General features: G+C 41.2%; 1 protein-coding gene across 2 annotated transcripts in view; it reads left to right on the forward strand.

The window, feature by feature from the left end:
• The window catches only part of MCF2L (MCF.2 cell line derived transforming sequence like), a 116,053-nt gene that overhangs the window by 55,081 nt on the left and 36,505 nt on the right, over positions 1 to 24,467 (forward strand). For both annotated transcript variants that reach the window (XM_026044291.1, XM_026044292.1), the window contains exons 2-3: positions 4,797 to 4,880; positions 11,922 to 12,036. In XM_026044291.1, the coding sequence (XP_025900076.1) occupies positions 4,797 to 4,880; positions 11,922 to 12,036 (199 nt within the window). The remainder of the gene's footprint in view (positions 1 to 4,796; positions 4,881 to 11,921; positions 12,037 to 24,467) is intronic.

Raw genomic sequence — 24,467 nt, forward strand, 5'->3', positions numbered from 1 at the left:
CATTTTCTTCCAAGTTGTCAAAAGATCACTTAATCAAATGGATAGGCAGAGATTAGACCCCTTTCTGAAAGATAGGTTTGAAAACGTGTATGCTCAGCTCTTGTGAGCTTGTTTTCAAGGCTAAGCAAAATTCTGTCATCATAATGAAACTGTGCCCCGGTGTTTCAACAGCCACTGGGCATGGGAACAGTGCACTGGAAGTGTAAGAAAAGAATTACACTAGAGAAAGAACTTCACTTGTTTTGTTATGTAAATATTAGGAAGGAAGCTATGAAAGTGTGACAGCAGCTGGACCACAGTCTTGTAAGCCTGCAAGACTGTTTGCAAATGCGTTAAAAGGTTTGTGGGCTTTTTCCTTATCTTTGCATCTTAATCCAGTTTAGCTCATAAGGAACTGTCGCAGTTGATGATTGAATTTACTTTCCACTCCTAACTGGGTGTTGAATTTGCTCTGCCGTTTTAATAGAATCTCACATWGCAGTGCAAACAAATGATCGAGATCCTGCACAGGACCTTTAAATCCAGAGGGCAAATGGCTATAGTCAATCTATGCCATAATCTTTAAAGGCTGAGGAGCTCTTTAGCACTGTTGCCAATAGTCATTCTGCTTAGTGGTGACCTTACATTCAGTTCCTAGAATATGAAATCTGAATCATGGTTTATATCCTGCAACAAAAAGGAGCAAACCCAGACCCAAGCACGTCTAATTCGCAACATGATGGACAAAAGCTTTTCTAAACATTTACTTTAGACTAATCAGGATGGTAGAGTACAGCAGTTGTACTTGTGGCTAGCCTGCTGTGTGTAAATATTAAGTGTTTAGGTGTGGAACTTGGTGTCCTAGGCCTTGCAAACCATGTTAAACTGCAGACCTTCTGCAGGTGTTGTGTAGTAGGTGGTCAGGCAAACTATTTGAAAGGTGTTATAGGAATGTCCTCRTACACACCCGTAATGTAAACCCATAAGGAAAGATTTCTCTTTCACTGAAACTTGTGTTTTTATGTGTTCTGATGGATTTTGCAGCAGTTTGGGTGTTGCTGGGTGCAGACTGAGTACTGCAAGGRCATGCTCAATGTACCAGCTGCTGTTCTGCTCATAGCAATCGTCTAAGCCACTAGTTCTTGCACTTTGCATTTTAGGGCTCCTTTTCACGTCTCAGGACCCTGGAAGAGGTTTGAACAGTAAGTCTAGCTTTAACACTGAATGAGGATGATATTTACATGCTCAGCAGATGGTCACCCGAGTCTAAAAGCAGAATTTCCACGTGTCTGCCTGCATTGCCTGACAACCTAGCGCCATAAACCCATGGCCCCGGAGCTCGGTTTGCTGGGCGCTGAGGCCTCAGTCCCTGGAGACAGCTGCTCTGAGGGGCTGGTAGGGGCAGGGGTGCCAGGTATCCGTTCATTTAGGTATTGGCAGATGCTGCCACGGCGGAGCCGCCCGCCGGCATCCCGGCCGGACTGCCCGGTGCCCTGCGGCCTGCGGGCCGACTTTGGCCTCACCGCGCGTGGGGTGGACAGTGACCCGACAAATAGTTCCTGCCTCTTGAGGCAAATACGGTCTGCCGAGTCTGGAAGAGAATGTATTTTCTCCTTAGGAGGAGGAGAAAAAAAAATCCAGTGCGTTGAATTTGGTCTTTCAGGCACCTGGCTCTGCCTCCTGCTTTACGCTTTTTGAGGTGCTCCTGGGATAAATGATTTGTCACTTACTCAGCTTCCCTCTTAGTTCTAATGATCTTCTGTGACCCTAGGGCAGGCCCAAGGATCATCTTCAGCAAACTGTAAGTGTTTCTACGTCCTTGTTAGAGGAGAAGATGATCACTATATCTATATTATACATGTGTATATATACACACACACACATTTTTTCCTCTGTCTTTATTTTCATGTATATATATATTTTGATATGACAAGACTTCACTTCTAAAAATTAGCTACTCTTCAAACTTTGATCCAGCTGCCTGCATATATACTGAAGACTAACCTGAAATCCACCTTGTCCTTTACTTTTGATATCTCTTGAAAGCATAGATAACGCTAGTTGCAAAGCTAACTTAAAGCTTAACCTTCCATTCTTTATATATATTTTATATAWATTTATAGATTTGATATAATCTTTATACAAACACACATGTACTGCCATTACCTCTAAAACAGTACATTTCTGTGACTGATCTGAACTATGGAATAACTTCAAGTCAATATTTGGATGTATTTCTTYGTTACTTTTGGTAGCATTTCCAGTTTCAAGGACTTTCCATTGAATGGCTTTGTTCTCTCCTTTTAATTTCCTTCRACGTAGCTCTCGGTCTCCTGGTTTTTAGTGTATTGTAAAGTACAGGTCAATTTAGAGTAAGCTCTATGTTTGCAAATACTGTAAATGGCTACATWTTCAAGGATAGTGTGTTGCCCTGGACAGTGCCTCTTGAAATGTGCTAGTAATAGAAAAATATAATAAGAAGAAGCTTAAGTTACCTTAAGCAGGAGCAAGAGGAGAACAGAGCTGTGCTTTGACTGAGAAAGGTGCAAGAGGAAGSAGATCTCCAGGTCTGCACTGCTCAGGCAGTGTCCTGCTTTTGCAGTGCCCAACAGGCTGACTTTTAAAATTGATTTTCAACTGGGCTTAAACCGTGGATGAGAACTACACTGTATTTTCAGTGAAGTCATATTTGATCCCCAGATGGTGAGGCTGCCCCTTGCAGCTTCCAAAAGCTCTCGGTGCTGCCGAAGGGAGCCAAGGAGCAACCTGATTTCTGCTCCCAGCCTTGCATGGCACAGGCAGGGGCAGTGGCTGCTTCCTCGGGCAGGTATGAGGAAGTCGTGATCCCGGCGTGTCTGGGATGGGTGAGGTAATGAGTTTGCCTGACTTAGGATTGCCTTGCGTGTCCTGTGCCAAACATTTACACAGGCAAAGCACACCGTCTGTTTTGTCAGGTGCTTGTGGTGCAGGTATGAAAATGATTTCTGCCTGGGACTGTAGACAGAATGACAAATGAGTATGTTCTTTCCCCCGCTTTGATCCCCTTCAATGCGGGTTAGGTGTTGACCCTGTTGCAGGTTTTATTGACATAAACATGTCTACCTGTAGGCATTAGCTTGAAGAATCAAGGGCTAGCTTTATTAAAACAAACAAACTAATCCTAAATTATCAGCAGTTGGTTTTAGTTTTAGCACTAACAATAAAATCTTATTTTTCCTTTGTGTGGAAGGTTTTCYCCTTCCGGAAATAACTTGGCAATCTGGCATTGGACTTTTGGAAGATCTATTTTGAGTTTCCTCCTGCAAGCAGTAGGATGGGGACACAGCTGAAAGCGCCAGCGAGCTCAGAGTGCAGTGCAGCGTGGTGGGTTTGAGAGGGGGGTGCGCAGGGGTCTGCTGCTCGAGCAGCCRGGCACCGGCCACAGCAGAACAGCCCTGGTCAGTGTGTGACCCTGTGACAAAGCGTGAGCCTGCCTCTGTCACGGGCCGCCGGATGGGGAACAGAGAGCTCCTGKTGGCCAGTATAAGTTGCTGCTTATGTGGAAGGAACAATTGAAAATTTTCTTTGGCTGCTCCCAAATAATTGGACTTTTCAGAATGCGATGGACATGAGCAAAGCTCATAAACATGAATGGGCCTTCCTGCAGGTTCTAGCGTTTGAGCGATACTGCTAATAGCAAGTCAGTTCCTTAAGGGCCAGAGTAGTATTCGTATTCAACCAGGTTGTATTTCAAGGCAGATAACGTTTTTTCCCCTCTATTACATTTAAATTTCTACTTACTTTTACTGTGCTCAGTCAGTTTTGCGTGTCAGACAGGGATGTATCATAATATCAATTCAATGCACGTTGTGAAAACCCTGTTACATAATGGCAAACGCAGAGATGTTCAAAGCAAAGTCATAAACKTGCTCTATTATTCTTTTCACTGCTTTTCAGAAAGGGTGAAATCATAGCTCAGTGAATGAGGCAGCTCTATTAAAAGTCTTTATAGTGGTAAGAAGAGTAGTCAGCAAAATGTAGGGTTTTGTTTGACCTCTGGAAATGTGCTGTGGGGMATGCAGCTACTCTGCTGCAGGCCCTGCCAAATCCTGTGCAGAAAATTAAGAAAAATGTTGTGTAGCTTTCTTGAAATAAAGAAGAAAGGTTAAAATAGACTGAGAAATGCTTTTCTGTCCTGGTAGCAGCTTGGTTGCAATGTGAGGAGGATATGCTGTGGAGCRGGAGCTACCTGTGTTAAAGCACATTGCCTCCTGGTGGTGCTTGGGCACTGCRTGGCGGGCTAGAGAGACTGAGGTTTATTCAGTATGAAGGCTCTCACTGGGCAGAGCAATTAAGAATATCCATCTATAAAATGCACTCTTTTTTTTCCTGCTCTTTCCAGAAAAATCTACTGATGAGTGTGTGATGCCTGTAAAACGTTCTCTGCCTGTGTGTGCTGTGGGATGGCTTCAGTAAGGCTTGCCGGGCTGAATATTTCCTGCTTCTTTTTAATATTTGAGGTGTCTTTAATAAAAACTGATTTTGAAATGTATAGCTCACCGTTTATCTCCGTTCCTGAAATGTAATAGCTCTAAAGCACTAGATTCAGTGACATCTATGCTTCTTCCAAATGCTAGCCATATGTATTTACATATTGGCCAAAAAAAAAAAAAAAAAAAAACACTTGTTGGAAAGCACTCAAAAGCCTCCAAACACTTGAGTACTTTTGGAAATGTGAACAGTGTTCTGGATGTTTGTTCTGGGATGGATCTTTTGTACATCTGCTGTGAAATTTTACATCAAGTGACTTTGCAATGAATTATTTTTTTTTTCCACAGATGAAATCATGCATCAAGACATCGTTCCCCTCTATGCTGCAGATATTGAGGACCAGTTAAAGAAGCAGTTTGCTTACCTGTCAGGTAGGACAGTGTTGCCTCCTACAGTCTTTGCTTGAGTGTTGGTTGGACATTGTGTCAGGTGTATAAGGACATTGTAGACTCATGTATAAGGCCTCAGAAACTGTGAAAGAAATCTATTCTTTAATTGAAAATACAGAATGCTAAGACTTGGTATTTAGTGATCTACAGAAAGAAATGTATTGGAAACTTAAAATTTTGATTACGTTTCCAGTGTTTAGGGTAATGGGAGGGAATAACAGATAGAATAGTAGTGGGGAGGGAAATAAATAAAGAAGGCCTGAGGATCCTAGCACAGAAATATTGTGTAATGTAGTCAGTGTAAGGAGCTGTGGTTTTCATATTGTGCTTCCCAGTGCTCTCAGCTGAGCCCCAACACCGATTTGGAGCCCAGCTAACTGATGCAGTGTGGAATGGGCAGTAGCCTGGCTGCTGCTCTGGTTTTGAGTCCTCCAGCTACTGCACTCGGTCCATCCAAAGTAATGCAGTGACTGAGCCCAGCTGCTCGGYCCCTTGGCTCCAGCAGGGCACCTGGGAGAGCTTTGCAGAGGGGCAGGTAGGTCCAACTCGAGAGGCCTATTGAGCTTCTGCTGCACAGCCTGAGCTGGGGGCAAAGTGCTCCCTCCAATATACAGCGAAGGGTAATGTCAGTAGCTTGGCAGTGCTCTCCTGCCCCCTYCATTATAAAGGAGATGTACCTGTTTTAGGCTAAAGTCGGGCTTTATGARCCTATTCTATTCCCTGTTCCTTTAAATATTTCCCTGCATGAGGTCAAGACCACAGGGGAGTGAAACAACATACTGCCCTGCTGGGAGSCAGTTCATTAAGTCTCATTGTACTCACAGTTGATCATTAATTCTGACTTATTCCTGTCACATAAATTAAACCAAATGCAGGATTGTGGTAGGGACTGTTTTCTCTACTGGGTGCTGGCAGCAATTAGAAATAAAACTTTTTTTGGTTTATGAAGCTGGATGTTCATGCTCCATTTGAGACAGCTGAATGATGAGAAGTGAAAAGGTGTTTCAGCCACTGTTCTTTTCTGGCAATTTGTTCTTTTGACTTTCTAGGTTCTTCCCCCGTATCCGGGGGCAAAAAGTCGCTTGTGTTACACGTGATGGAGTTATACAAGAATCAGCTTTGTTAGGCAACTGTAAGCAGGATTTTTACTTTTTTTTTTGTCCTGCGGAGGCAGGAGGAAAATTGTAGTGGATGGGCAGGATCTCACCAAGTCCAGCTGGAGCTTCTTTACCCTGAGASCCCTGAGTTCACACAGCCACAAGCACACTCAGTCCTCATTACATCCATGGTGCAGCAGAGCTTAGCAAGGGCAACCATTGCTCATTCTGCCCTGTGCACTTAATATTTAACCCTTGCATCTATTGTAAGCCTGGTCTGCTGGCCTGAAATAGCAGGACAGCTGCATTTTTGTGGACTCTAATAAATAGAATGGAGAATGAACTTATTCTAGGGTGACTTTGTGACTCTTTTTAATTCTAATGGTCTCCCACAGAATACTAAAGGTTAACTTCTTTTTCATGCTGTCCTAAATAGATTTGCTATTGGTTCTGTGGAAAAAAGTAACACAGTCTATTGAAACTCAATTTATATAGGATTTATATGCTCTTGCTGTTATACTTGAAAGTGACTTGGCAGGTTATGCTCCTTAAAAGGTGATTTGTGTGCAAGAAGGATACTCTAGCTCATTTGTATATTACCTTGGAAATAGACTATTAGAATATAAAAAAAAAATTACAATGAAAATTGGAGATTGCCAATACTTTTAGTAGGTAGTTTCTTTGAAGGTGTGCTGAATCATTATTGTCTTCAGAAGACTCTTTTTTATTAAAAATACTGCATGTATTTAGAAATACAGTACTTTCTCTAATAGGAAGTGTCTAAGTCTTGTGGGATGCTTGCTTGAACAGTGAGTGAAAGCTAGTCATCTTCTCTGGCTCAAGATGAGAGTTCTTTCCGAGCTGCTGCGTCTGTGTTTTGGTCTAGTTGAGGTTCACTTGATTCTCTATCTCTTCCTCTGCAGGTATTTAGTACCTCACTACTCATCCTGTGAGATTGTAACAGACAGACTTGAAATGAAAGAAGATACTTATCATAGTGCTCTGCTTTTTCAATAAGTATGCCTGAGTGTACGGTCCTGAGCTTGCTAGCTTCTCCTGCAGATGCTGACAGCTGTAGCTGTTGCTCTTAGGTGTGAGCGTACACAAATTGAATGCATGGGCAAACTCTAGGCAGGGTTTCTGATTACAAGTTTCTAAACCCCAAAGTTAATGTTTTTATCTCTGACCCACTAATTGACTTTCTTTGCTGTTTTTTTCACTSTGATGCACGTGGTCTTAATGTTCGTAATAGTAAATAAATAAAATTTTGTTGCTGCTGTTAGGATATATTGGATATACCCTTAGAGTTATCAAAACAGATGGTCTTCTCTGTGTGCCTCGCTGGTTTATCTGTCTTGCTTTTCTTTCTCTAGTTGCTATTTGTGCAACCATCTATTTTCCTTCTGCACTGCAGAGTTTTCTGCATGTGTGGGTTCAGGATTTTCTTGTGTTTTTAATCCTTTCAAAGACCATCTGTCTGGAAAATGTGCACCTTTTATACAGCTTGCTTAATTCGCATCTAGTATTTTCTTTCCTAAGTATTTCCTCATCTCTGTCCTTGACCAGCAAATTTCAAACCCTGCTTTCCAACCAGCTCTAAGTGTTATGTGCAGGTTGAAGTAAATGTAGTTGGAGTCTGCAGGCAGCTATGTAGCTTTGTTGTGCATTCCTTGACTAGTACAAGCTATATAATTTATAAAGGATATTTGGCCACTATGAATCCGAAGATATTTATTTTGGCTTACTTTGAATGCAGCGCACAACAGGCAACAAAGCCTTTCTATTAAAGGAAATACAAGTGAGCTGTTCTTCATAGTTCCTTACACTTGTTGTGTTTTTGATTATTTGATTCATGCTCRTTCTTCTTACAGTCCTAAAACTACTGACTTTAAAAATCCTTAATACTCTTGACCCTTTAGATTATAATTCTAAATGTTTTGCTTTGCCTCCCTCTCTAGGTTTTAGTTCTCTTGTAGGGTCATTTATTCTGTCCAGATGATCAGAACAAGTCTGCCAGGCTAAGCTACTCCCTTTGGACAGTTGAGGTTTCCTGGAGGTTCAAGTTGGGTTTGAGAATTTTTTGCCCAATTCTGTGCCATATAGAGCAATCCTGATCTTTTTCTTTATTCCCCAGTTAACACACTAAATGTATATGTGTTGGCTTACTGGTTTCTAGCTTAGGCAGGTGTAGACTTGAGCTGAACTGTTGTTTTATATTCAGCGTACTGAGTTCACTGCCAGTGGTGATGGGGACAGGAGGAGACAGAAGGTTTAAAAAAAAAAATGAAAATCTGTGGCTAAGAAAATCTCAGTGCAATAATGACCCTTGTATTGGAATGTACTGGAAATCTGCTCTGTAACCCGGTATGGTTACTGTTGATCAACCTCGGTGCAAAGCAGCTTGTRAATTAATATAAGTAAACGTTTTTCTCATATCAAAGAAAGAATTTAAATCTTTCTACACTGTGTGTGTTTTTAAAATATGCCGATTTGTAGTTTTCATCTTTAATTTTCCCTGTCAGTGTAATTTTAAGGTTAAAGAGGAATAAGTGTTTTTCAATTGAGATTGTTTTTATTTTAAAAGGCATTCGTTCATATGCCTCTTAATTCAGATCTGTCAAAAATAATGTTCTGATTTTCCTGGTTTATAAATGAGTAAGGTGTTGGGCCAAACTTTTTCTTAGTAAATTGTGGTAGGAAAAGTTAGAGCAGAATTTAAAACAAAAAAATAAATTGCTAAATAAATGCTAATATAGATATCGATATTCTTACCCCGCAGTAGTCCAGCTAGTTTGAAAAGCTCACTTTCCTATTCCATATGTGTGTGTGTGTATACATATATATGCGCGCCTATATGTGAGTTGTGGGAAATGGCACGCGCTTCTGTGTGTGGTTATTTCATAAGCAGAATCAAGTCATTTTGCTACCTAACCTGTGGAGCTAATGACATTCAACAGATTTTTAAAATGTGCATTTTCCCAAAATTCAGAGCTGAGAGAAAAACTGCCCATAGTCCAAAAAATCAAGTTCTCTTTAGCGTGCAGCTCCACCTAGCTGGAAGTTTACTGGAACTGTAGCAACTCGCACACTGAAGAACTTCCCTTTTACTTACTTAGATATTTTGTAGTCATTTTGATAAATATTACATTATATAAGTTGACAAAGTTGGTTGTAAATGAGTTGTTAATTTTTGCAATAAAGTCTTATGGAAATAGAATTAAGAAGTGGATGCACTTCACTTAGTGTGTGTTTTATTACTTAATTTTTCATCTTTTTGTTGTTGTTACTAATAGAAATTGCAGTTCTCTTGGCTTCCGTACTGTATCCATTTTTAGGCTGAAAGACAATAAACCTCTCTTTTGGGCAGTGCTCTTTACAATTAGGTGCTATGAGACATGTCTTAAGTAATTCTTAGTAATCCCTCCATACAAAATGTTTATAACTTGATTTTTTTAAATGCTTGCTTAAGAAGTGGTGCTTTGTCCTTTGCTATTTGCAGTGTAAACAAAAAAGCTAGCACTCCAAATGGCATTGGCTTATTATTTCTAAGAGATGATTTTAAACAGTTTTTATCATCTCCCATTGTATAGTCATCGTAATGTCTGTGTAGCAATAAAATGGCTTTTTAATATCCTTTTAGATTTTGTTTGCAGCCAACAGATTAAAGGAAAGAAGAACTCAGATAATTGGCTGTCTTAGAAACACACAAAACTGCTAAGTTCCAGCTAGAGAAATCAATGCAACACTGTTTAAGGCTAGAAATAGAGTGTAGGCTCATATGTGTCATTGTGAGCTCAACTTGGCCAGCAAAGAAGTTGAACCTGTTCCAAAACTGTGATTAAAATTTCAGGACTGTTCATGAGGAGGGAGGGAAGAAGATGATTGCCCAGCTGCTGTGGTTCTGGGGTGACTAGATATAGTCACCTTACAAAAAGGCCTAAGTTTATTTAAAATATTGCAATTCATATATATAATATATATAAATATTTCAAATATATGTTTTGGTGGTCACTGAAATTCCAGTGGTTTATCAAAATTATTCTGTGCAAATTGATTTATTTTCATGTATGGTAGGACTTGGAGATCAGGACAGGGTGTCCTTCTGTCTTTTCTGTAATTGGTTGCATATACTTCTAAAATGCTGGATACTTAATATTTAATATGTGGTTTGATTGTCATACGATGCTTAATTTTTACCTTAAAAGTAAAATAAGGTAATATTTGCCCCTCTCCTCATTTGTGAGGGTGTTTTTTCCTCCTTTCACTTAAACAGCAGTAGCAACAACAACACACACACAAACSAGTCCAGTCCATAACTTCTCTTTTACCTTCCCCCCACTTTCTACCTGCTGGCTTGATTCAGTTGCAGGAGAAGGACAGAGATCCCATTTGCCCCCAGCTAACTGGGGGATGAGCTGTGTAGTGCTGCTTTTACAGAGAGGGGCAAACATCTCAATAGGGGACAAGGTGCCTCATTCCCTGCTGCCCCAGGCCTGCGCAGTTCAGCGTACAGGACACTTAAAAACRTAGAGGATGCTAAACAGTGAGCCTGCCTATTGCCTTTACCATTATTAAGTCAAAATGCAGTTGAAATTAGGATTTTTATATATGTTGTTTATATGCTCCAGGGCCTTTTTGTAGCTTGTGGTAACAAATACGCRTTTACAAGTAGCAACTGCTCCACTAGTGGCCTGTGTTAGTGTATTTAAAGCTTCAATACAGAAAGGGTTTTCTTTAGATCATCAATATTAATCCTGTAATTCTGTAGGATTTATATATATAGTGTATATAATAGGGACATGAGAATACTATTATACATGATCCTTCAGATCACTTGGCCTTGAACTGTTTTCAGCCCTGAGCCCCTGCCAAGGGGAAGCACTTGAGCAGCATTTAAAGCTCCATGTGTGTTTAAGTGTCCTGTCAGGTAAATATTAGGCCAACATAACGAGTAAAGAACCAAGCACCCCGACAGCTTAGGACAGARTAGAGTTGTCTGCAGCCACGATAACGTTGGATGGGAAAGCTCGGACTAATGGGCTCTGGCAAGGCCGGGTGGCTCCGGGGGCCCTTGCCAAGYGCTCACGGGCTGGGAGCTTCCCGACAGGCGCCAGCCGGGGCTCCGCGGCCGCAGTGGGTCCCGCAGGGGCCTTGTTCTTTGCTTTCGTTTCACACGTTCTGTTTATAAAAGTTGAGTGGAACAAAGCAACTAACCAAGGGGGATACTGCAAATAAAGCCTAATTGTAGCTAAAAATAGGTAATTGAGAGAGCAGAACGTTTCGTAAGCAGGGAGATTTGTTACCATGCTTGGAAAAACGCTTTTAATAAAGCTGTGGGAGGAAAATACTTGGGTCCTGAGAGTTTGGACTTAATTTACATTTGTGTTAGGAATATTTATACAGCTAAAATTAACTCTGCTATTGCAGTGCTTGGATGTGTCAGAAGGATTAGGCTTGCAAAGCTGTGATATTTGCCTGAGAGTTAAGTTGTTGTTGTTGAACTGCATCRAGATATGTTTGCCCAAGTCCTGGAAGATCAGCATTGGCTTAAAACAAACAAACAATAAAACCCTTTAGAGCATTAAAAATGAATGGGAAGTGCATTAAAAGCATTGGATTTGTGAATTCGTTACAACAGTGGAAAAGCCAGAAAAGATATAGATGGTAATGATGGCTACCTTTGTAGTAGCCATGCTGCAGTGCAGATGTTTGGCTTTGTTTTAGCTCTTGCAGSTAATCTGAGAAGACTGTCTTGAAACTCCTTGCCCCAATCCTTTTAATGTTCTGACCTCTCCTTGTAGTCTGTCCTAATGGCAGGAAGGATGTTGGGAAGCACTGCACTGGTAATGGGACAAATTCAGTAATTCCATTTGCAGTGAAATTGCAACCTGTAAATATGTCTCCTGGTGGTTTTTTTTCTTTTTAGGTGGAAGAGGGGGAGATGGCTGCCCTGTTATCACCTTTCCGGATTATCCGGCTTTCAGCGAGATCCCTGAAAAGGAGTTCCAGAACGTCCTGACGTACCTGACGAGCATCCCAAGGTGAGCTCTCATCTAGGAGAAAGGAGACTCTTTAGATTTAGAATCTGCTAAATGGTTTTTCAATATTCATTTAATTTAAAAATTGCAGCTTGTAGCGGTACAGTGTGAATAAGAGACTCCATGAGCAAGAACTGCCTAACACAGTTACACAGATGAACTCTATAGCAGTACTCTGTTGCCTTGGGCATGAAAGAAGATGCTGCTTCCTGGATGTAATTTGTGTGGATCCAGGTTCCATGATCTACGTTGTCCCCTTACTTGCTCTCTCTCCTGACTATACCTTGGAGTGTAGTGCTCTGTGTTTAATTGAAAACATGCACAGCTCTGGCAGAGCATTCAGACTCCTGTAAACTTGGGTGATATTGAAGCTGTTACTCAGTGTGAGGGCATATATGGTTATGTGCAAGGCTTTGTCCTGTTTGTGTACCCTTTCCCTGGCTCAGCTGAGTCTTTTTATCACTTCCAGCTCCTTGCTGGACTTGCTGAACATCCTTGGTCAATTAATTATGCATTGAAACAGTTTTCCCAGAGAGGTTAAGGAGGTTTTCYAAGACCTGTCTGGACAAAGCCCTGAACAACTGGATCTGAATTTKGTGGTGGCTCTGCTTGGAGCTGGAGATGGGATTAGAAACCTTCTGACCATCTCCATGCCTGAATGACTGTACAAACCAAGAGAYATCCTCTTGGTTTGCTGCGTTGGGTTGTGTGGTGCTGATTGTTGAAAGCTCCTGCAAGTGTATGCTGTGCATGTGAGAAATACTGGTCTTTCCTGTAGTCAACTTTGCTTCTCTTAATCATATTGTTGGACTTACTGTACTGGTTAYGTGCATCGTGGTACTGCTTGGTGCTCTCCCGTTTGTGCTCATCAACACTTAGATTCCCAGGGAGGGGAACGCTGAAACTTTCTCCTTATTTATACTTGTGTTGGCTAAACTGGTGCTAAACCTTTTCTGAAAGTGTCTGTCTTAAAGGCTCTTACTGAATGTAATTATGTACTAAATTGATATGTGCCTCTCCTTTAGAAAAGTCCTTGACAGATCGCTTTAACCTGGTCCATTGAACTTTTCCATAGGATGGGGCTTATGTGAGAAATTCCCAGCAGAGCAAATTGCATCTGGTGCAGGGGTGGCCTCTGGGTGGTTTGGCAGGAACATGTGTGTGTGTTTGGTGGGTTGAAGGGTTTTTTTTGGTTTTTTTTTTTCAGTTAAGTCTCTGGGAAAATTTGCTGGAAATCTTCTTTGTTTTGCTTCCTCTCCAAGAATTATCCTAGGCCTCCTCAGCCAGAAGCAGCCATTTCTTATGGTTTGGCTGCTCTTGTGGGATAGTTTTATGTGTGTCTTTAATTTTCCAGTTCTTCAGAGAGAGACTAAACTGTAAACTAGGRAGATAGCAGCTAACTAGATATGTATAATAAGATATTAACTAGAGGGAATATAACAGTATTTTAAGGATTTAATCTGATTTTTTCAAATTTCAAATTGAAATGTTAAAACCACTTTTAAAATGCTGTAAGATTAGTTTTTTTTTTCCCCTGGCTGAGTATATTCCTATAATCTCAATGGGCTGCAGACATCACTGACATCTTTAACTAGCACAGGCATATTATATAAAATTCAGTATATAAGCCCTTGTGTAGGTTTATAGGAATAATAGACTGCAAGAATGTCACTAGATATTTCTATTATATGGTTTGCTAATAATATTGACTAACGATGGACAATATTGAAGCTTTTTCAATATTTTAACATTTAAAACTTTGTTCTGAAATGACTTCTTAAGGCTTTTTTGTTTGTTTGCCTTGTTCTTATCACAGAATCACAGAATATTTAAGGTTGGAAGGGGCCTCTAGAGATCATCTAGTCCAACCTTATCCTATAAATAGGCATGCCCCGATCCCCAATGGCAAGAATTTATATTTATTTCCATCTGYCACATCTGTCACATGAACGTTTTTTATTAACAGTGTGTATTCATTCTTGGAATATGAATTTATAGAGTGTGGGGTGTAACTTGAGGATTTAGTCAAAAAAAGTTTATAGATAACAGCAGTGGTTTAAAAAAATTAAATGACAAGATATTTGAAATACTCAGATGGGCTTATTTCTGGTAAATCAGCACTTTCTAATGCAATCAGATAACACTGTGCTGTATGAGAGAACAAAAGGAAGTGGTTTTAAGCATTTCTTTGATATCATAGGTTCACTTTTTTGAACAAAGCAAGCAAGAGAAACTCTTGTAGTCACAAAAGATTAAAATTTTACATTTGTAGTACAGTTTTTTWAATTGGAAAGCTATTCTCAAGAGAAAGGAGTAGTAGTCTAGGTTTCTCAGACCAACTTTTGATAGCCAGCTGGGCTTGCCTTGAGTACTTGTATTCAGAAATGAGCAGTACATTCACAGCCTGTACAGTTGTGTGGTACCACATTTCTGTCCGACAACCTCATCTTTATTGTATCCCAGGTTAACTTGTCATGTTCTGCTAGTTGCTGTTTAGAAAGCTCTCCCTGTAGGTTTCCTGTCCAGGAAGAGGTCCTCTTCTCTAGGATACTGGTGACTTATAAATTCCTGAGAGCCTTCTACGAAATGCTGCTGTTTGTGATACCCCATGGTGTCTGAAATGGGGCAGCAAACCTGCCAAGCAGCACAGCTGATGATCTCACCAAGTGCTCACCGCCGGGAGCAGACACAACAGCAGAACTTTCCAGACCAAGCTTCAGCTAAAGTCCTTCTTTACTACTGCACCTGGTCCCTGTCCTCTGGGATAACAAGAGGGGTTTCCAGGAAAACTGAAAAAGAAAATGCCCCTGCTAACCCTTGCAGTGTGTTCGGATCCAAGAAGATTCCTGTTAGCTTGGATGAGCAAAGGTGTATGGAGAGGTGGATTTAGCTAGGCAGGACTGTGGGAATGTCGCTGATGGAAAAAATCTCCTTGGAATGAGGAGAATGGGAGAGCACAGAGGGASCTCGGGGCTGTGCAGTCCCCTTAGCTTGGACTCAGCACTGTCCTCTGTCAGTAATTGCAGCAATATTTGGGTAATGCTGCGTTTGAGCTGATAAACCTTTATGAAGAGCCAGCGTGGAAGAACATCTCTGTGTGTAAGCTCATTTAATCTGCAAACGAAGGCTGTTCTCCACTAGCTAAGAACTAAGTCCTTTTACTTATAGACTACCAGAGATCGACGTCACCACAAAACGAGTGAAATGTGCCAAAAAGCAGACACCCTGACAGTTCTCAGCCCTATGACGAGCAACAGTTTTGCAGCTCCAGGGCTGTTTGTCAGCTGTGTTTCATTTCTTCTTTGTCAGATCCCAATCCAAACCAAAGATCTGGAGCCCAAACCCTGCTGTTGCTTTGGCAGTCCCTGAGATCCATCCATGGGAACATCCTGGGACTTCTGGCAAAATGTGTCTTGCTGTGGGTGCCCTCCCTTTCTCAGAGTTTAGCTGCCAAGCAGTTGTAAATGCTGCATGTTCCTGTAAGCAGGAAAAGGAAAGAAGACAAARGTTTATCTTTAAAGCAGGAATCTGAAAGTTAACTAGTACTCTGAAGCCTTTGTGTCAGATAYGAAGATTGACAAAATTGGGTCCAAGTTCTACACATTGATTTTTCTTTTTGAATGTATGTGTGTATATATATATCTTTTTTATTGTGTTTGGATCACTTATACTTGTTTCATGTCCACCTTATAAGTGTCTTAGACTTGTTTTAAAGTTCATCTCTGTATATGCAAAATCTTACTATTTCTTAAATCCCACTAGCTCTTTTAGTGCTTCAGAGATTTAAGAAGTCCCTGTAGTCTATAAATGATGCACTGTCCAGAGGCACCTTTAATCTGGTAAGGAGACAGTGAATTAAACACTGTAAAATTGTGAAAATGAATTACTAAAATTGTGTACCCCATGCAGGGGGTCTAAGATGCAGAAAATTTAACAAACTGCATGTGGTTTCACAGAATCACAGAATATTCAAGGTTGGAAGGGACYTCTAGAGATCATCTAGTCCAACCTTGCTGCTCAAGCAGGCACACCTAGAGCAYGGGGCACAGGGTGGCATCCAGGYGGGTTTTGAAGACCTCCAGAGAASGASACTCCACAGCCTCCCTGGGCAGCCTGTTCCACTGCTCTGTCACCCTCACAGTAAAGAAGTTSCTCYTCACCTGGAGACGGAACTTCCTGTGTTTGTCTGTTTTTATTCATTTAGTTATCTTTTTTCCTTCCTTACCTAGTTGTCTTTTTTTGGTGACTTAGTTTTCTGGAAAAGGAGAAAGAGGTGTGAAGCAARAATCAAGTAACACACTGTCCAGTAAAACCTGCGTCCCTCGAATCCCAAGTGGTTGATGAGGTGCTGGCTGGTTTCTCCTCTCTGCTGCTCTGAGGAGCAATTTCTCAGCTAACAAGCTGAGTGCTGAGTTTACAAATCCTGTACATAAAGCTTTACGATGATATCTTCWGCATCTGAAAAGACTTGCCAAGCTAAGGCTGATTCACTGCCTTCAGATGGCAGTCTTCCCTGGAATGAAGAGTGCTGGAAATGGATATGGTCAATTACTGAAGTGCTCAGCTTCACCTAGAGTTCAGCCTTTTTTACAAGTGCTCTGATGTCTGCAAATCTTAAACAGTGTCAAATGTTCCCTGACTCTGGGGCATAAGTAAAAAAATTGCTGAAACACAAATTTGTGAGTATGGAATGTTAACCTCATTGATGGTATGTTTGAGCAGGGATGGGGCAGAGGAGAGAGAATAAGACACAAAACCAACTTGAATCAAGCGTTTAATWGGACTTTGCCTAAAGAACAGTGATATAAATACTGATATTGACCAGAGAACAGGCTTTGGAGGAAAAAAAAAAAAATGCAGGATGTGTTACGTGAGTGTCGCACTGAATGATAAAGCAATGTCATGTCAGAATTCATCTTATGTCTACTTGTTGTTTAGCTTGAATAGACCTTCTGCCATTTAGTATGTCTGGATAACTTGTACACCAGTATGCTTTCTAATGCTTGGTATGTGCATTAGTAGTGACCTCCCTGTTTAAATGAGACGAATAGATGGTCTCAGAAGGCTTTTTTTATTCCCTTGTTCTCCCAGGTCAATCTTCTCGGTACCTATTTCAGTAGGAGCTAACATTTTTAAAGCACAGTACACAGCATCCCAGATAAGGTTGTATGGATCCTCTGGCATTAAAGAATCCTGAAGAATACGGCAAATTTTTTTTCAAATACCGTATATCCCAATAGCTGGAAAAATGTGATTTTTTTTTTGCAGTCTGACCTCCTAATTCTAAAACGAATATCTCATAGGCTTTCTGTTGCTCATAGTTACTTAACCTTAACCAGCACAGAGCACTTCTGCCTTTGCTGACCTATTTATCCTMAACAGTCCCTCAAGGAAAGCATGGCCTACTTCAGCCATCTGCAGTTAAGCCTAAATGAGTGCTCAGAATTGTTGTTTTTCTTCAAATGCCTCTTTCAAAAGCAGAAATTTACCCCGAAGTATTTACACTTGCTCTTCTGCTTAAATATTACATTTTTTTCCTTTTTAAAATACTATTTTTAGTGAATTTCACACATTAAAAGGGAGTATGTTAAGCAGAGGTTTTCATTTAAAGATTATCTCTCTTACCTGCAAAAATTCACCTGAGCCATTCTGATTTTTTTACCAAGGGGGTAAAATTACTATATAAAGAGGCTGACAGGTATCATGGAAAGGAAATCAATGTATGTGGTACAGGCAGAGTTGGATAATGATGCCTGGTCACTTTAGTTCTGATTTACAGCATTGGCCACATTCCCTCAGCTACCCCGTCACAGCATGAGCCTTTTAGAGCAGAAAAGACGTCAGTGTGGTTGATAGGAAGAGAGCCAGCCTTGCTGCACTTCAGTCAGTAATGCTTATTTTTAAAGAAGCCCTTGGCTTCAACGTTGGTCTGTTTTCAGGACACATGATAACGTGGGGGATAATGGAGAAGAGCTATAGGCACCAGTCAAAAGATACTGATAGTATCTCTGAAGCTGAGTGGGTAAAGAGAAGAGAAATGAGACTGTATACATTGGTCTAAATACTCAAAAGCAAGTCAGTGAAGTGTGTACCAATGCTGCTAAGTTGGGAACTTAGAGCAGTTCATGAGAGAGAAGTGACTGTTTTTGCCCTTGTTTTGCATGATTTCAAGGGCCTACCCGAAATCATGAAACCACACAGCCATGTGGAATAGAGAGCTGTAGTTTCCTTTGAGACCAAGGCTTAAGATCAGCCTTACCTGTTATCCTCTGGTCCTCAGCCTTACCTGGTATCCAGCCTGGTCCTCAGAGTTGTCTCTTGCCCCATCTGCAGTATGTCTCTCCTGGGAGTAGCCCTTTCCCACGTGGGCCCTTGCCATGGGGGCAGGTGCAGTGCAGCACTGCTGTCCCAGTCCTCTAGCAACTGAAGGATCTTCAGAACCGGAGCTGGGATTGGAGTGGGTTAACCACAGGTGGTTCTTGGCCAATTTGTTGGATGCTCGATCCGTATTTACAGACTCTGAGTTTTAAAACTGTATCAGTTCCTTAGACAAAGGTCTGTGCAGATGCTTTTGCTATTTTTGTCTCCTCTTTATCTTAAAAATGTCCTGCTGTTGACTCAACCTCATGTGTCTTGTCTATGTTCATCTATTTTCTGAAAGCATTTTTCCTGTGGTGTTCTTCCAAGCTGTGTTTATTCTGCTTGTCCCTTCTGTCTCAGGAGCAAATTACAACCACTTGCCTGTCATTTTTCTCACTTAAGCCACCTTGCAACCCACCACTCATCTAAATTCTTCTCTGTGCTGCACACCTGCTGGTACTCAGTTTAGTGTCCGATGATTCCCTACCTCTCTAATGCTGAGAGATAAAATACATATTTTTTCAGAAATACTTGGAGCATGAAATTGTAACAGCTGAGAGCAAAAGTAAGTGTAATAGAGGGAGCTGATAAGGGTTTCATCAGTGCTCTACTCAGGAATATGATTAAGGACAGTCAACTGGAATGAGGCAATGGAAGAAGGGAACAGTGCATAGAGGAAGGGGGCAAAGCAGGGAAACATTTTTGTTGGAACCTTATTTAATCATGAAACCCTTAAACAGACTCCATTCCAACACAAAAATCTAGATTTGTTTCTTTTCCCTGCAGCCTCATCTGTTTCTCTAAAGGGAAGGGATTAACTATCACAACTGAAGTAACAACAAGGCTGAAATGCTGGGGTCTTTTTGCACACACACCTAATTCATCGATTCGCAGGATTCCAGTGGAGAAAGAAGACTGAGGGTACCATGGGGTGCATGTTCTTTTGCCTGTGGTGATTTAGTTGTACTGTGTCAGGAGAAAGCAGTGTGTCTTAGAACAGATTTTTAAAAGCAAAAATTGATGAAAAATCCTGTCTGTTCCCTTGCATGCAAGTCTTTCTCATGTGTTTCTGTTGCAGGACACTGACATGGGCTGTGCTGTGCTTGGGTGATGACTTATATAATCAGCTGTACTTGGTATTTGATGATTTTTGGACAGGCCACTAGAGGCTGCTCTTGCATAGATTTATCTCAGAAACGTTGCTGGAGTAAGAACTGATTGATGTCTGGTGGTCGAGTTGGGCGCTGCAACTGAGCACGATTCTGAGGGGGAATCCAGGCTGACATGTCAGGCTCATAGTTTGCTGTGACAGGAAATTTCAGGCTAGTTGTATTTAGGAGGCTTGCTGGATAGCTGAAGAGTTTTACCTGAGTGTGTGTGTGTGTGTTATGTTCCTAAATGTTGGGCTTGTTAACAGATCTCTTCTTAGACATGTACAATTCACCTCAACTAATCACCCATATATACCTCTGACTACCCTGCTATTTTTGGGCTAACCAAATTAAATGTCATGATGATACCATGCCATTGTATCTTTGCAGCTATCTTTGGGAAAATGTTCTTTTTTTCTTTCCTTTTTTCTTTTTTGGAGGTGTGTTTTTTTTTTTCCCCTATATTTTGATACTCACGTAAACCTCTGTCAAAAAAAAGCAAATGCCATTTTAAAGTGTGCAAGCTCATAGCAAATAGATTTATCTGGAAAGTCAGACTTTACATCTGTCAAAATGTTTCCAACTTGTATGAGTTGTACAGGTCATTTTGATTTGTGTGTTTACGTGGTGAATTTGGCATATGATGGGTGTTGTTGCTGTTATAAAGGATTATAAACTTTCCAACTGAATCCATTTTTATACTCTATTTTTTTTCATATGAACTCTTAAGTAATACTTTAAGAACACATTTTTAAGAAAATAGGTAAGGCCTCTACTATCAACATCATTACAAAGTACTGTTCAGTGTAGCTACAATGTGAAAACTCACACGCTCTCTTAGCAGTTGGATCGAGTTGAAACTAGAATGTTCATTGTTCAATATAAAGTCAAACAGTATCTGATTTATAGTCTTTTAGTGCCTACTTTAAATTGCTTCCATCATGGGCCTTCTGCAGCTGTGAGTAATGTAACTGTAAAAGCCTGTCCTATGTGGAGCTTTCAAATCAGCTTTGTGGAGCATGAGGATTTTTTTCTATCACTTAAGAAAATGTGTTTTCACGTTTTACCCCAGCCACTGGTTGGGGTAAACCCCAACTTCTTTGTTAAATTTGTAAACCATTGGATTTTTCTTCTGTAGGAAAAGTTGCTTCCTGTGGAACCTATGAGTAACTGTTGGGTTAGCTCTGATCAGCCAGATGCAAGGAGGGGGATGTGGCTGTGGCTGTGCTGGGTGAAGAGTTGCGGCATTTTTTCTTTGCTGGGAGGCCTGTATTAAACTGAAAACTGGTGAGAAGGGTTTTAGTTCATTTGGTTCATGGCACCACAGGGCTTAGCTGAACTATTTCTTTAGATAGACACTGCCGCTATAGCAATCTTGCTTTATTAATACCATATCCTTTACTATACATCTTGCAAAGCATATGAAGGCTCTTAAGCTGATATGCCTTTTTTCTGCTTTCATTCATTGCCAAAAGCATTAATGCATTCACTTTTATATCTATGAAGCATAAGTAAGAAATAGTTGGCCTCCCCAACATTCAGCTTGTCACACTTTATCTTCAAATGGCTGAATGTCGGATGATTTCTGACGTCAAAGTGGTAGCTGCTGAGAAGTACTTTTTTTAATCAACAGGGGTCATGATRGGAATGCATTTTGTTCAAAATGTTCATTTTCCCTGTGCTTAGGTTAGTGGGATATCTTCATTTAGATGCTGAACCTGTTTGAGTTCAAACTTACTTTATTCTGCCTGTRTGCAAGGCTACCTTTTAGATTATGTTTTAGAAGGATTCAGAAATAACTAATGCACCCAGCCCAACCTCTGTGGTAAGCCCAGCGACAAACTCAACTGCTGTGTGGGCAGGATCATTGCTAATATCTGTCCCCACATCTTGTCTGTTGGTGACTTGTGGTACAGCAGCAGAGCCAGGATTGGACAGATGGGTSAACTCCGTGGCTGACCCATCCTACGTGCTGATTTCCAGAAAAACATCTGGAATTTGGCCACAGTCAGAGACCCTGTGTATACAGACGCAACAGACATCAGCAGTGAACTACAGTGGGTGAGCGAGCTGTCAAAGTGGGTGATCTTAAGGATAATAGGGATCCCCTAATAGGGATCTATTACGGATCTAGACAGCTATAGCGTCTAGTGAAGTGATTTGTCCATAGAGTGCTGTAAATGTTGCTTTGGTGCTCTGCTCAATGCACTAGTTCCTCTCTGAGCTCTATTGATGTCCCTTTGTCAAAGCTTCTAAYTAATTTGGATGTACAGGCAGATGTATTTAAGGTAGGAAAAAATTTTGAGACCAAAATAAACATGGTGTTTAACAACAAGACTTTTAAGAAATTCATTTTTTATTAAGCACAAGTTATTTAGCCAAAAATGCTAAAAATTTCAGACATCCAAAAGCTTGATATTATCAAGATGCTCTGGCAAACYGGAAGATTTTTGTTTGTAATAGCAAGGGATGTGTGCAATGAGGTTTCAGCTAGCAGTGTAAAAGCAAAAGGAACTTATTTGTATAGCAGATGTCACCCACCCATACCTCGGAGAAATGCAAGGATCTTTCAGATGATGGCTATGTAATTGCTTCCACACACCCCAGAGGGAAGTTTCTTTTCTCAGTTCTATGCTCTATAAGCTTTCCCACCCTTTCCCCCAGGTACATGAGATCATGAGTTGAGACCAAAAAGGGAGATGTCACCGTAATCTAATGCGGAAGAGTCACTGAGGGGAAAACTCAGTTATTGCTCTACCCTTAAGAAGGCAGAGCTTTTGGGGAAGCCCCTTCACCCTCTCTCTCCCTCCCTTTCCAACCGGTATTACGCTAGGCCCCTAAGGCAGGACTGGGCTGCACAGAGAGTCTCCTTTCTGCTGTATTTTTCTCCCATTATCTTTCTTCTGTGGTCCCTATTCCACTTGCCCTGCTTGTTTTACCTTCCTGGCCTGGCCTCTGCAAGTCTGCCAGATGTACTCCCTGCAGAACACGGATGGTGGCTCTGCCTCTTGAAAAATTTTGTTCTTTGTGCCTGGGAATAAACAGAAGAACAGAACTTATCTCGAGATATTTTCCTGTAATTAATTTATTTATTTGTGCTGAGAGACAGGAAGGAAATGCTAAATTTGAATTACAAGCTTATAATTAGTCTTTCAAAAAGTACACCGGATACAAGTTTGTTTACTTGTACTAAACAAAAACTGGAGATTGTAGAGAAATGTCAAGAAACCTCAATRGGCAGGTGCTTCTGTTAAGATCTTTTGCTGTTCCTCGCTGTAAGGCTTAATTTCCAGTCATTTACAACTCTACCAAATTTTCTTCCCACTCATAGTATCCCACCTGAGTTCTTGTTTTCATGTTTGACTAAAATAATTGCCTTGTTCCCAGGAAGCTGGGGCCAGTCTGTGGTGCTCTTCAAACAGCCCTTTGTCTGAGAGCTCAAATGTCCCCGTCCTCTGGTCAAGGACTCTGAGACTTGACATTTATCAGAAGGATCCTTTTGTGTCAAGGAAATTTCTTGTAGAAGAATCTGTCTAAATCCCAGATMCTGAGCAGCTGCTTGAGTCTGTGGTTAACACAGCCCAGCTACATGTGCCTCGTCCAAGGCCTGAGGAGGGGCCTCGTCATGGTTGTGGGGCGAGCTTCCTCGGGGCTGGGTACAAGGCAGTCTTGTAGAGGGCAGGCAAGCTTCCTGAGACAACCAGCAGGCCGGACTGCAGCCAAGAGAAAATCTTGAGGGAAAGAGAGGAGCGGAGGCTTAGGGATGAATGATGAGGGGGCTGGGATGTTCCGGAAAGGGAAGAATGAGGACTGATTTGGTCACTGGTGCTGATAGTGTTTAAAGACAAAAAAAATACTGCTTAAAACAAGGCCGCAAGGCATGAGAATGGTTCAAGAGGTGGATGGGAAGCAAATGGAGGTGCTGATGATGTGATGATGGGTTATATGGGATGAATTAGGTTCCCTGGACTAGGCTGATGAGAGCTGCCCACAGCATAACAGCAGCGAGGCCTGAGGTGAAGCCTGGTGAGARGTAACAGGTTGTGTGCACCACTTCATTTCCCCTGGGGCACGGGTTCTGAAAGCCAAAGTGGAGACCTGCTAGCAAATACAGCAGTGAAGAAAAGAGGAGGAAGAAAAAAAGAGATGAAAAAGAGGAAATGAATACTYGGATAGGATATAATAAATACAGCTAAAGAGGAACCAGTGGCACCCACAGCTCAATGGAGAGGCAAATATCAGTGCCTGCTTGTTACCAGATCCCATCCCTCCYGTGGCCTGGACAAAAGGGTCTCGCACAGCACTTAGGAGCGATGGATGCAGGGTGTGTGGCAGGGAAGAGAGAGCAGGGAGAGGTGAGTCTGTGCAAGCAGACGTTGCTCCTTCTGGTATGTACTGCTCCTTGAAGAGGTGATTTTGCTGTCTTCTTAGCGTTGCCTTCAGCCTTGCTGTATGTGACACGTTAGTTCTGTTTGTCACTCTTATCTATTGCTTGTGGGATCTGGATCCTGGACACGGTAGCTGGGGCTTTGAAACAAAATGCTGATGTCAATATATCTGCTGTCAAGAGTATCCTCAGTAACAATCCTGCAGGAGCAGTTTGACTCGTGAAAGGAACCTTTCTAATATTTTTCTAATATATTATCTGTGTGTTTCCAGTCTTTCATCTTTCATGCTTTCTGTATGGTCTGATCGCATATTCCACTTTTGTGTCGTATGTGTTTGTTTTTATGAAGTCGTCTGGAGTTATTCGCGTTCACAAGTCAAGKGCTCAGATGCTGTTTATCATTTTTATCCTACCCAGAGGCAAGAGCTGTCATATGCATTGAGTGTGGGTAGTGAGAGATAATGTCTAAAATTGTCCTGTATTAAAATAAATGCTTAGCATTTTTGAAAGTGTGATAGATGTTTCTGTTTGTTTAT

Source organism: Nothoprocta perdicaria, unplaced genomic scaffold, assembly GCF_003342845.1.
Source record: "Nothoprocta perdicaria isolate Ctin4 unplaced genomic scaffold, notPer1 scaffold_358, whole genome shotgun sequence".
NCBI classification, from domain to species: domain Eukaryota; kingdom Metazoa; phylum Chordata; class Aves; order Tinamiformes; family Tinamidae; genus Nothoprocta; species Nothoprocta perdicaria.